We start from the raw sequence: 13,955 nt of genomic DNA on the forward strand, positions 1-13,955 counted from the left end.
AGTTTATAATTTTTCAACTATACATTTCATTAACTTCTTTCAAAATCTACTAAAGATTTGATTTTAATCTTCACCGGACAGGAGCTTACCATCAAAATAGTCTATTAGCAAACTATAATATACTTAAACGTCAATTAATTAATTAACTAAACTTCAGTTTGCTTCAGTCATTGAAAAAGGCAATATTTATCAATAATATAAGCCAACTGGAACTTAGATCAGCATTAAAAATGAAGACTTACTTTCGAAGTCCCCTCATACCCATCCAGGAACTGAACCTGTTTCTTCCTAAGTTTGCCGCTGAATTATCTTCACATTTCCATTCCATTCATCAGCTGGGAAACAATCACTGGAACACAAGGCTGATTGGTTTCTCTTTTCTTCTGGCTTATCAGCTTCTTTCAATTAAAACTCCAGTGTTAGTTTTGACTTTGAGAGGTAAAAAGCACCATGTCTTTTAGAATAACTAATTATTAATTTTGAATTTTCATACAATTTATTTTTCTTGCATCATCCTTTCCTAATGTTATTATAGAAAGATTTTGATGTGCTTATTGTCATCCTTTCCTAGAGTCAAGATATAAATGCTATAATTTTGTCTTCTTCATTTTTTTATTATTATTTTTTTTGTTACTAAGGTTGAGTTTTATATATTATAGTAGAAAATAAGTTTGCAAAAAAAAAAATGAAAGAAAGAAAGAATTTTCACTTCCATATACTTGTACAAATGTTTCTTTGACTAGGTTTACAACAGATATATGAAAAATTCCTCGAAAGAATTTTAAAAAAAAATCATTAAATATGATTAATTTCACGTAGAAAAGATTTTGATGTGCTTATTGTCATCCTTTCCTAGAGCCAAGATCTAAATGCAATTATTTTATCTTCTTCCTTTTCTGTTCTTTTACTGAGGTTGGGTTTTTATGATTTGCTTTTGGCGTCTTATCTATAGGCAATACCATGGGTGACATGCTAGCAAACGTTTTGGTGAGTGTGACGAGCGATTATTACAACCTTGAGAAAAAAATGCAAAATCTTAAGAGGAAAGTTGAACTACTAAGCTGTCAAGAAGCTGATATGGTTGCAAGGCTAAGAGAGGAAGAACGTCATCCAGGGAAAAGGCGAAAAAGTGTGGTCAAATATTGGTTGAGCGAAGTAGCATCAAAGCAAAAAGAATTCGAAAGCTTGGAAGCACAAGTGAACCAAAGTAGTCGTATTTCGCGAGTGACCTTGGCGAAATGTGCGGATGAAATGATTGAGGAAGTGACAGGACTTCTTGATCAAGGCATATTTTCTGAGGGGGTTGTACTAGATTTTAGTGAGACAATAGAGGAGAAATTTGTAACTGTAGAATGGAGAGGCCAAGCATTTAAAGAAAATTTGGAGAAAGTTAGGATTTCTTTATTGGGGAATGAGGTCTCGAGTATTGGCATCTATGGTATGGGAGGAGTTGGCAAAACAACTCTGGCACAATGTATCTATAATGAGCTCAAGAATGAAAATTCGTTTTGCGGTAATATATTCTGGTTCACCGTCTCGCAAGATTTAAACATTCCTAAGTTGCAGAATGACATTGGAAAGGCCCTGAATCTAGATCTTTCCGGTGAAGATGATGAGCACAAGAGAGCAGCCAAATTAGGTTGGGCATTGGAGAGAAAGAAGAGATTTGTACTCATGTTGGACGATGTCTGGACTCCTTTTTTGTTGCAGAGGATTGGAATTTCTCCCTCTCTACATGGATTTAAGATGATAGTAATTAGTCGATCACTAGAGGTATGTCGCAATATGGAATGCCAAAGGTATCTAAAAGTGGAAGTTTTTTCGAACGAAGAAGCTTGGAAGCTATTTATGAACAAACTTAGTTATGGCAATCGACTTCCACCCAAAGTGGAAGAGATAGCAAGAGAAGTGGTAAAGAAGTGTGCTGGTTTGCCTCTTGCAATTATCACCATGGCTGGAAGCTTGAGAGGAGTGATTGACATTTATGACTGGAAGGATGCCCTGGAAGATTTGAAAGAGTCGTGTGTGGGACGAGATGCCATGGAAGATGAGGTGTTTCCGATACTATTGTGTAGTTTTAATCGATTGAGGGATCCCATATTAAAGCGTTGTTTCTTGTATTGTTCCCTATATCCTGAAGACCAAGGTATTCTAAGACATGAATTGATATCAAATTTCATTTCAGAGGGGCTGATGGAAAAAAGAAGAAGCAGGCAAGCATACTTAGACCAAGGTCACAAAATATTGAATAAACTGGAGAACGTTTGCTTATTGGAAAGATGTGAAACTCTTCATGAATTAGGTGTGAAGATGCATGATCTAATAAGAGACATGGCTTTAAAGATCACAAAAGATGACTACATGGTAAAAGCTGGACTTCAATTAAAGGAAATTCCAGAGGAGCAGGAATGGAAGGAAGATTTGGTTAAGGTTTCCTTAATGTGGAACAGGATAGAAGGAATTTCGAGAGCCACATCACCTAAGTGTCCTAAACTTTCAACCTTGATTTTAAGGTCCAATCCTCTGAAGTTGGTTTCAGATTCATTCTTTTTGCAAATGCGAGGCTTGCACGTTCTCAATTTAAGTCACACCGAGATTGAATACTTGCCCAGTTCCATATCGGACTTGGCAGAACTTAATGCATTATTACTTAGTCGGTGCTATAAACTTATGTTTGTACCACCATTGGGAAACCTCAAGGCACTGCAAGAGCTGGACATCAGTAATACTGTCATTAAGGAAATACCCCAAGGCGTGGAAAGTTTAACCAACCTCAAATGCTTGGACACAATTGGCTCACGTATGGTAAAAATTTCATCAGGGATTTTACAAGGGCTGTCACTTCTTCAGCGTCTCACGCTCCCTCGACTGATGACAATACCAATCGAAGAGGTTGCAGGATTGAAACAACTAGAAGAAATTCAGGGCAAATTTGGCAACGTGCATGATTTCAACATATTTATGAAGTCTCAACCAAGAGATGGGCAGCTCAATATCTATAATATTCAAATAGGTGAGAGTTTTCCTTATCTTTATGGCACAGGGTTAGGAAAAATGATAACTTTTGGAATAGACAGTCTTAAGAAAGGCGAAAGAGGGACAGACGAGATTACACTGCCACGAAATATCGAGAGGGTGCATTTTTACCGGTGTGGTCTCTGTAGTTGCTTATTTGATGATATCCAACAATTAAATAATGCTACAGAATTGAAGCACTGCTATGTTGGAAACGAGGTTGGAATAGAGTTCATTGTGAGATTGTCATTTGAGAAAGAACTGACGGTAGAAGAAGAACAACAGTCTCGCTTGATGCCACTCCATTACCTTGAAAGTTTGTGCCTTGAGAACTTGCCAAATTTTATTGGTCTCATCCGGTGGGAAGTAGCACCAGCTGTTGCACCGCTTCCACATGGCCATTTTTCTCACCTTCGAAGTTTGACGATTAGTTATTGCAGAAAAATCAAGAAGCTTCTCCCTCGGAGTTTGGTACAAAACCTTCATAACCTCGAGGAGCTGAGTGTTAATTCATGTGCAAAAATGGAAGAGATAATAGGTGATGATGAAAGTGATGGAGGCTTCGTTGCAGAAAGTAATACCAACATCACCCTACCAAGGTTAAAGTTTTTACAACTCATCAATCTACTAGAATTAAAAAGCATCTGCAAGGGGACAATAATCTGTAATTCCATTGTGGGAATTCGTATAAAATCTATTACAAAAGTAAGGAAGGTGCCTTTGTTTTTACCGCCTCTTAATGGACAACCATCTCCGCCTCCATCTCTCAAAAACATAAAACTCTGGGAAAAAGATAAAGGATGGTGGGAATCATTAGAGTGGGACCAGCCCAATGCCAACAGTGTCCTTCACCCCTTCCTTGATTATGTATGGAATGCTAGAATGCTACAATCCTGATAATTGATAAAAGTAGATTGAATTTCATGTAATGTGATATATTTCATGCATGTACTGTTATTTCCTTCTACACAGGTTGTAAGCATTATAGAAAGATGCCTCGGGACTAATAGAACATGGATATACAGAATAAAGTAGCAGCAAAGTTTGAGTGTCAAATCCCAAAAAATGTCCAATATTACGCATTTGTTAACGCTAATAAATACAACATTACGAACATTCAATGCTTGCAGGAGAATTACAAACAGTAACACAAAGTTTACAGTATCAAACCAACATTGAAGTTGTACTAGGCAACATAGACTAAGTTCAAATATCCTGCTCGAACTAGCATTAGATTTAAGGCCTGTTTGGGAGGGATTTTTTACCCCAAAAAATTGATTTTTTGACCATTATTTTACTATTTCAGTCGTAATTTTGACTTCTTCTCTCACAGGTGGACCCCACTTTTCTTCTAACGGTCAAAAAATAATTCTCAAAATCCCTTCCAAACGGGCCTTGAGTGTGAGTTAATATATCGTGTCTGGATTGGCACAAGAATGAATAAGAACTGTGCAATAACTGATGTTGTTGTTGAGAAACCATGAATATTGATATGTTTCTTTTTCATAATTCCAGCCTGATAAGAAACCAAATTAAAACAATAAATATTATTACTAAAACTCCAAAGCCCTAAATTAAATATTCTCTCTCTACACACACAGAGGCACTAAGCATCTGTTTGTCGTTTCGTAAGTTACATATAATTTCATTTTCAAAGTCAATTATAATTTTAACCTACATTTCGGAAGACCCATAACTACTTCACATTTATCCACCACTCATTTCCATCACATTATAATTTTTGTAACTTATTATTTTATCAGAATAAACACTAAATAAAATAACTAAAACATGCTTTCAAATCATCTTCCTCCATGGTTATTTATTATTCAATTTTCTTACATCTCATGAACATAAGACGAGATGTAATGAAACAGCCAAAATCAATCACTTGAACAAGAAATGTCAAAACATTCTTTAGCTAATCACCTTGAAGTTCAATAACCTTCACAAGAGAATCGGACTTCAATATTAAATATGCTGAATTTCAATTAAAAGGAAGCGGACAAAGGAAATAGATCATATGTTAAGAAACAATACACATTTGGCCTAATTTTGGTCCTGGACGACAGTACCATTGTAGCAAAATTATTTCTTAAGAACCTTCAGTAATTTATTATCAATGAATTTTTTCTTCAATCCTTCCACATTTGTCTAGCTTTTCCTACCATTCCGTTGTTGTACGTGAATATGAGCGTATTCTTTGGTACCAGCACCGGAATTATCGGCATTTGCCTCAGCAAAAGGATCTATACATTACCTGAAAATTCTAAGAAAGTTAATTGCAAGCAAGATGGAATTTTCTTCTTAAGCTCTTAATAGTCCTAAAGAGAGTCTTTCTTCCGCCTACTCAATATGGAATGTATATACTCTCATTCCATGCTTCAGAGAAAAACTAAAACATGGCAGCATAGACAAAATATTTACAGAAAACAAAAGGAATAAGAGAGCAACTTACCAAAAGCAGGAGTCTAGATGTCAAAAGTAGACCTGAAACTTGGCTGATATAACAAGCGTGTATAGCAAAGTGCGATTTGTTAAGGAAGATTTGATTGCTCAGATCTGGATGAAAGAAATGAAATTACAAATGACAAGAACACAATGAACATATATACTATAGATGCAAAGTTAGATATGAATATTCAGGGGTGGATGAATTCATGAAAGAAATAATGATTCACTAATTATAATATAGTATGCATTTGAGAGGCTGATAATTGAAGATCTTGGGAAAGAAAGAAAACATGAATATGCGGGATGTTAAAATAGACCCAAGACAAAGATCCTTATATACCTAACTTACGATCAAAACTTGTTATAATAGGTGATTCCATTTCATAAACCAAGGAAATCAAAAGCACATCAATCTATAACAATAAATCAAAATAAACAAAAGCTTTGAAAGCTTACAAAGGAATTTACAGACAAGAACATGCCCTTCAATATATAACTAGGTGTTCACGATTATATCAATTAGAAAAAGTGATTGGAGGAGAATTACCTGAACAAAAGATTAGGGTTTGATAAATTCCAACTCGATGAAGAATCTAACCGTTATGTTTGAGTAGAGTGGGAGAGACTTGGACAGGGATCAGTGACTTGAGGGAAAACGACGCTTAGGAAATGTTTGACTGTCAGGATTTTAATGTATGTATTGTGCCATAAACTGGACTAATTTTAGAGCTCGTCTCTATAAATCGAAATTGGAATTCATCCAATGTTTTTTTCCTTTCCATTTACTCGAATTTCTTCTAGAACGACGTTAAATTTTTTGATTTTGAAAAAATTACGTGGCGATTATATAGAGAAGGTACACACAGGGATATTATAATATGGAAAGTAGACAAGAAATGCTAATTTTATTTACGACGTCGTTAAATTGTGATTGTAGTTTTATCGAAAATGTGCGCAAGAAATGTTAATTTTATTTACGACGTTGTTAATTTGTGATTGTAGTTTTATCGAAAATGTGTGGGCACATTTTCGAAGTGTCGGGCCGTGTTGCCGATTACCTCTTGGGAAAATGACGATAAGGTTAAGGCCTAAAACTATTTTCATTAAGACCTGCAATTGCACAAAATCGTGACTTGACCTATTTACCCGAGTCCAATTGTGCTAAAGTTGTGTTTTTAAGGCATGGCACTTTTATTGTTGTAGCCTCACGATTTTCTCTTGTTTGAGGAGCCACCTAAACCATTGGATTGGAATCTGATAAATGGTTGGAAGTCGCCAAGTAAATAGTGTGTGTGTGTGTGTGTGTGTTAATGAAGACATCCACACATTCTTAGTGGCTTTTTATGGTCCATTAAAGAGGGTCGATAGGGATTACGGGTTTCCCAACCATATATATATAATAAAAATCAAGAGTAATACAGGGAATGAGGGGACGTAAATCTGACCTCTGAAAAACAATGCAACAAGTGAATAAAAAAATAGGGCAATAAATAGGAAAGTACTACTTCATTGTACAATGGAATTAATGCAAAAAATGGAACCTAAGATACAAACCTCTAAAGCTATGCAGTCCATGTTTGTCGATCTACACTAGTGTCCTAATCTATCGTGTTAGGTCGGATGGTCCATACTCCTAATAGCACCGATCATCCCAACCTTCTGAAGAAATCGAGTCTGCAACCTAGTTTTCCTCTCTATAGATATGCGAAACCATGTCTCTGTTGAATGAGATGAGGTCTTTGATATGTCGAAGAGTGCTTTGAATCTTCTATGGTCCTCCATCCTTGGTGATACGGTGAATAGTCATGGTCAAATCTGTCTTAACTTAAGTAGCTGATGTCCCAACATCTCTGGCCAACAGAATCCCGTCCAGTATAGCTTTGAGCTCGACTTCCAAAATCAAACATGGGCCATAAGATGCTGAGAATGCCCTGATGTAGTGTCCCGTTTGGTCCCTAATGATGCCCCATTACTCGTAAATCCATCCTTGATGGATCCTTCAGTGTCGATCTCGTAAGATCCCATTGGTGGGGTGCACCAAACAATCATAATAGGTGGTGGTGGAGGAGAAAGAGTCATAGATATACCAAAGAATGATGCAAGTGTTAAGTTCCCTCATCAATGCACAGTTCTAAAAAGTTCTCCCATATGAAGAAAAGAGACCATGCGGTATACCTTCCAAATGATCCGTCTGGCCACCATCAGGATCTTCCTATGTTTCGTATCATTCCTCTCGATTTATAAAAACTAGAATATCAATAGAGGAATGATAGTGCAAATGTGTCCACAGCAAATTTACTGTACATAATATCTTCATCTCTAAAATCTTTGTCTAACCCCTTCTCTTGATCTCATAAGTATGTGAAAAAAGTCCTCAAAGTATTGCCATAGCTGATCAGATATGCTGTTACTAGTGACAATATGACTGATGGTCTCAATCTCAGAACAACACTAACATTGAGAAGCGAACTGACACCCAGTCTCTTCTAAATGACAACACCTATTGGAATGAGATCCTGCTATAATCACGAGCAGAAGAATGAAACACATGTAAGCAAAATGGAGCTCCACATTAATTGATACGAGTCCTGAGATTAGCGAACCAAATTGATTTAGCAAAGATACCATCCGATGTAACCTTCCACATAATACGGTTTGGGACATCTCTACATACCTATCTATCCCCCTATGTGAGGAAGAGCCAGTAATAATCGTCCAAAATCTCATCCAGTGTTATAAAAAATCATGTAACCTTGCAGATGTGTGCTGCCTATATGGGAACATGGATGCCAGTGTAGTATCACCCATCTAGCAATTGTACCAGAAGAACATATGTCCTACATCAAGGTGCCATGCAATGTGTAGCTTAGTGTGTGGCACAACTCTTTTCAACCTTTTCCAGGTAGTAGAGTCCTAGTAGGGAACCGCTGCAAGTGATGAATGAGCCCCCATATAATATTTGCCTAGTAAGAACTGAGTCCAGAGAGAACTATGAGACCGAAACAACTACCAAAGCTTCACAAAGAAATGTCCCCTACATCCTGTAAAATCTCCTAAAGCCTAGTCCGCCCTCATCTATTGGAAGGAAAATCTCCTTCTAACTCCTCCAGTGTAGTTGACGTGGCTGTTCCTTAGAATTTCATAGGAATCGTGCAAAGATGCTCTCCAACTTTTTCGGTATAGCCTTGGGGGGCCGCATAATTTTTAAAAAATAATAATAATAAAAGTGGTAAAGATGATAGTAGTGATTTAAACAAAGTAATTCGGCCTGCAGGTAATAGTAGTTGAGAAGCCCAGCCTAATATTCTGCTCTTGATCTTCATGATGAGGTCATCCTATAAAAAATTTCTCTTGGCCCCCTTAGACAAGGGAATTCTCAAATACATAAACGGGTGCTATTGATGAGTAAACTCAATCAAAAACACAAGTTTCCTGACTTGAATATCTGATGCTCATCTGGGTAGTATAAGATCGCTCTTATCTCGATTTACCAACTGGCCAAAAACCCCCTGTAATGCTCCAAACAATCGAGAACCCTCCTAATAGATTGTTTCTGGCCATTGGCGAATATGATCATGTTATCAGCAGAAGAAATATGAGAGACAAGGATGCTACCTCCATGCCGATATTGCATACTGGGACAGGCTTGAAACTGCTGAGTGACAATGTGAGGGAAATTGTCTGCAACAATAATGAACAAGGAACGTGAGATGGAATTACCCTGTCTGAGCCCACGTGAAGATGGAAAAAAAAACAGGGATGGCCAGATGTTTTAGATGAATGTTGATGGCTAGACACAGATGGTCAATCTGATGTCTTAGGACATTGTGGGCGATCGGAACTTGATGGTACATAGTCACTCTCATATTTTTTTCCGCCATCATCCTCAAACTCGACATTATCTAGCTTAGGATCTGCTTCATCATCAAAAGGTCCAATTTATAGCCAAAATGGCTCCAACAATTCATCATCCATAGGATTTAACGTACAGTGTATCTCAATTTGAAAAAATAAAAATGTATAGTTATTCAACAAATTGTTTAGTTATAGATATCAATACGCCATGTAGATTTCAATAAACAAAACTCAAATTTGATGATTCCAAAATGTGCAAAGTATTTCTCCCTAAGTTGCTTGCGCATTTCCCAGCCTGTCATTCTTGGAATTCTAGAATCATCTATCACACAACCAAATTTCTTTCAAATACTAGAAACTGCTTCAAACGCCCAAATCTGTACAATCATAAATGTAATTTTCAATAACATAATTAAAAAAAATGTAATATATAAAATAGTTTTTAAATATATTACCATGATTGCAAAGAGAAATCCATGCAGAGAACACGGATATCGCTGAGAAGTTGTATAATTCTTCAACATTTCTCCCAAATTAGGTTTAAGCGCCTTAATAGTATACTCATATGACTTTTTCCCCACGAATAATTGTTAAATCTATCGAGATCATCCACCAAAAATAACCACCACGGGTTAATATATGTATGCTCCTCTACTGGCAAAAGTACATACACCAATATAACGAGGAGGCCCAACTCATATTTATCACTCTTATGCTTGCAATGTTTGAAAACATCTAACAATAAACCCCTCTTTATTTTTCCGTTGCTACGCTTGAAATGTTCCTCCACGAGTCTACAATTTTACCCTAACGTCGGATCCTTGTTCTTCAAATCCCCAGCTTTAAGCCCAGTTATCAACGTGAACTCTTGTAATCCAAATTTTGTAAGCTTGTCTCAAATTTTAATCCGTACTTCATTTTCTTTTAAGGTACTTATCAATCTCAGAATTAACCGGTGGACCAATTGTAATGCAAGCTTTATGTCCCTCAAGCTCATCAAATGTCCAAACAGGAGTTTGTGAATAGGTCTTGATACTTATCATCCAAGCTATAGAAAACTTCATCAATCAATTTCATTTCACACCTATTACTTATCATCACATTCATTATGTCTTCCGCATTCATTTTTTCCTAATTAAAATGCAAAATAATAATTGAGTTAGGAATCTTATTTCTCAATGCAATCAATTATCGAACAAACGCTCAGATAAAAATAAATGGATTTTAGAAAGTGGAAGTGAAACATAAACTTAATGTAAATTATGTGATGATAGATACTTTAGCGAAAAAGGCTTTTGGTGCTAAAATAAATGTGGTGAAATAATAGTTGAAAAAATATGAAGAGAAATTAAACATTTGTACATGGTCCCCATTTTTTAACCACATGCATAAGTTGCATCAAAGTGTGTAGAGATTCAAAAAACAAGAAAGGCTGCTTATTTTTCATTAAGCAGATTATAAGTACTAATTTTAGAGAAAAGAAAAAACGTGCCCGCTTGAAATGACAACCTCAGCAACCACAAGTACAAGACAACCATAAGTAACCCAAGCCTCCCTTTTAAGGGTCATAAAATAAGCAAACAATGCAGTAAAAAATGGAGTGATTGCACCGATAGCCTGATTAAAGGACATCAGCAAAAACTTTAAGGAAATATTACCACCCACAACAGACCACAAATTACGATACTGACAGTTGCAATCTGGAAGAACTGGGACAGAGTTTTTTTCCCATCAAAGAAGAACAAATGGAGATTAAATTCGATATTCTTTCAGAATCTAAGGTTGAAGATCCATGTTCTTCACAAGATAATATAATAAAATGAGAAGAAGATGATACTAATAATAAAGAGCAAGAAATTGAGGTAACATTTTCTCAAGAAAATCTTAAAAGCCATTTCTAGTGCAGTCCAAACTAGGAGAATACGATTAGGGATAGTGAGAGAATTTCCAGATGAAGCAAGTCGTACCTTTGATTTGCGTTCGATTCCACCGTTGTCATAGCAAAGAGAGGAATTCCAGTTGAAGAAGATAAAAAAAGAAGGGAAGACGTTAATTTTTGAAACTGGGAGAATAGGGTTTTAATGAAGAAACGGGTGAAATGAGGGAAAATTAGGTGATATTTGAGTTAAAAACTGAATGGCAATTTTGTCTTTTTATCAATTAAAACCTCTTGAATTTCAATTTTTTCATTTTCGATCAGAAGCCATTTGTCAAAAATCATTGTGTTATCTGGCTGTTTGAGCGAATTTTCCCTTTTTTTTTCTTTTTTTTTTTTTTTAAACTTTGCTGTCTATAAGTGTAAAATTCTCTAGGAATTGGAGTAAGAGCATTAGAATTTGGAATGAAAGAACACAAAATCTTGTTTAAAAATTTTAAAAAATATGTGGAAGTATTATTGCAATTTTTCTTTTTTTTTTGTTTTATTTTATTAGAATAGGAGAGTATATTTGTTATTTTATAATTTTTAATTGAGAAATTGTTAAAAAAAATTGATGAAAATGACAATGAAATATGAAAATATGGGTGAAAATGCAAAAAAATTGAAACATAATGACATTTTGCACACTAAGCCCCCATTTGATCCCCATTCTTTGAATATATATATATATATTCTTAAATGATATTTTGACATTATTTCAATTACACATTTTTCAATAAAATAATATTATACATAAATCCAAAATTTTTCCTTATTTTTTTAATAACACATTTTTCAGCAATATGTTATTCAAAAATTCATTCCTATCAAAAGAATGAGACTCAAACAAGGGCTAAAGGCCAAATATAGAGATGTTTTGTACAAATAATCCTAGTTACTAATATAACAACTTTGAGTTGTTGATTGCATGTTGACTTCATGTCAAAGTTTGTGACCTTCCACACAGAAAGGGACTGATGTGATATTGAAGTTGTGAGCTTTCCTAATGATCAAACGTGTGTCATTTGGGGTATGAATGAGTAAGATAGAATGCATATTCTTAATCAAAAGGCTCTATGTTTATCGATTAGTCATCCTTGTATCGCAAAGATGGCCGAGATGCCAACTTAGGTACTAAAGCGAGCCATAACATTGAAAGACAAGGCAGAAGCATATAAGTCCAATCTTAAGCATCTCAAAGGAGTGTTCAAAGTCTTCAAACAAGGTCAAAACTTCGTGAGTCCGCGATGATTAGAAAACCCGAAGTGATCACTCCAAGAGCCACTTATGCTATCTCGTGTGTGTTGGCTATGGATATAGTATTGTTGTAGGATACCATTCACATAAGATATGATATCATGTTGAGCCAAATATAGACCTAGTGTTCCACACACGAAATTATAAATGGTATGATTAGTAATTTATTTATTTTTATAATAAGGTACGGTCTAATTCAATAGGTGACAATTTGATGGTGGATATAGCAGATGAAAATTATGCCAAAAAACGCATACCACGATGAATATGCTAAGCCGGATTCATAAACTATGTAAAAACTTAAGTCTGCTAAAGTCAAAGGATAAAATATCTCGAAAGCATATTTCGATAAGAATTCTTAGAAAAAAAAATACCTTAATACGATCAAGTATCAATTCAAATATTCAATAGTAGTTTTATGTATTTTTTCAGTGTCAAAAACTATCAAACTAAAAAGTCCAACTACTATTAAATTAACAATTTACATAAAACGTGACATATGCTATTCGATTTGACCAAATCAAGAAAGTCTAAATTTCAACAAGTTCTCACTATATGATGCATGCCCACCCCATGCATCATACATGGTAAAGCATGAATATTAAGCAATGGACATCAAATCTTTTTCCCTCAGGTTGAAATCTTGTTTACATGGGACCGATATTTGAAGCTTGCCGGGGTGAGTTTAGACAAAACAGTAAACAAATTGCCATAGAAATAAATTGGGTTAGTTACAATAAATCTATAATGTGAGTATGACCTACTTCACCACTTAATGTCCTATCAATCTCCCAAATCTTTAATGGGATTTCTTGTTATAGAATTTAGTTGCAGAGTATAATATTTATTTATGTAATGAAAAAAACATAACAGAAAATTACAAACAGAACAATAAATCAATTTGAACTGCAGAAGGGAAAAACTAGCAAACTGAGGTTTGTAAAAACATAGTTTTCTTAAAACGGATTCGTCCTCTCACCGAAGGTGCTTGAAGTTTCGTTCGAACGTCTATCTTCTATGATACAATGAAAATCCAATAAAGTCTGAGCACTTCAAATGCTACTCCAACGAACTGAATTATATTATAACACAATCACCAAGGTATTGACAGAAAGTGCAAATATATGCAGACAGACGACTAAAATTTCGCGCAGAGAAGAAGGAAGAAAATTAATGGCCATCTGACAAAGGAAAAAACCAAGCTCTATACATAGGCTTCAAGAGGAGTGATTAATGACACCATATTGAGTGACTTGAAAGGCCAACAACTATGGGTGTTACTACAATTTACATTCCCATCAACAGGTTCAAATAACTTCACCATTACATTTCAATTTCGGGGTTGAATCGTCAATTTGGATGAAAAAAATTAGATAATTTATAGGAAGTAAAATCAAAACACGGACACTCACAAGGGGCCAATTTTGGTCCATTCTGTCTGAAACTTATGTGCACA

General features: G+C 35.4%; 1 protein-coding gene and 1 long non-coding RNA gene across 2 annotated transcripts; one reads left to right on the forward strand and one right to left on the reverse strand.

Moving 5' to 3' along the window:
• The first annotated feature begins 219 nt into the window (after window positions 1–219).
• LOC111398638 (probable disease resistance protein At1g61300) lies at window positions 220–4,279 on the forward strand. The gene is made up of 2 exons (XM_023025632.1): window positions 220–438; window positions 953–4,279. Exons 1-2 carry the CDS (start codon window positions 231–233, stop codon window positions 3,910–3,912), a joined length of 3,168 nt encoding a protein of 1,055 aa, XP_022881400.1. The 5' UTR covers window positions 220–230; the 3' UTR covers window positions 3,913–4,279.
• Window positions 4,280–4,494: 215 nt separating this feature from the next.
• On the reverse strand, window positions 4,495–11,508 carry LOC111398643. Its single transcript, XR_002703367.1, has 3 exons — window positions 11,292–11,508; window positions 5,474–5,577; window positions 4,495–5,275 (listed from the first exon to the last, which is right to left on the reverse strand). It is a non-coding gene; the product is annotated as an uncharacterized LOC111398643 (long non-coding RNA).
• Window positions 11,509–13,955: the final 2,447 nt, after the last annotated feature.

The sequence above is a fragment of the Olea europaea genome, chromosome 8 (genome assembly GCF_002742605.1).
Source record: "Olea europaea var. sylvestris chromosome 8, O_europaea_v1, whole genome shotgun sequence".
Lineage (NCBI taxonomy): Eukaryota > Viridiplantae > Streptophyta > Magnoliopsida > Lamiales > Oleaceae > Olea > Olea europaea.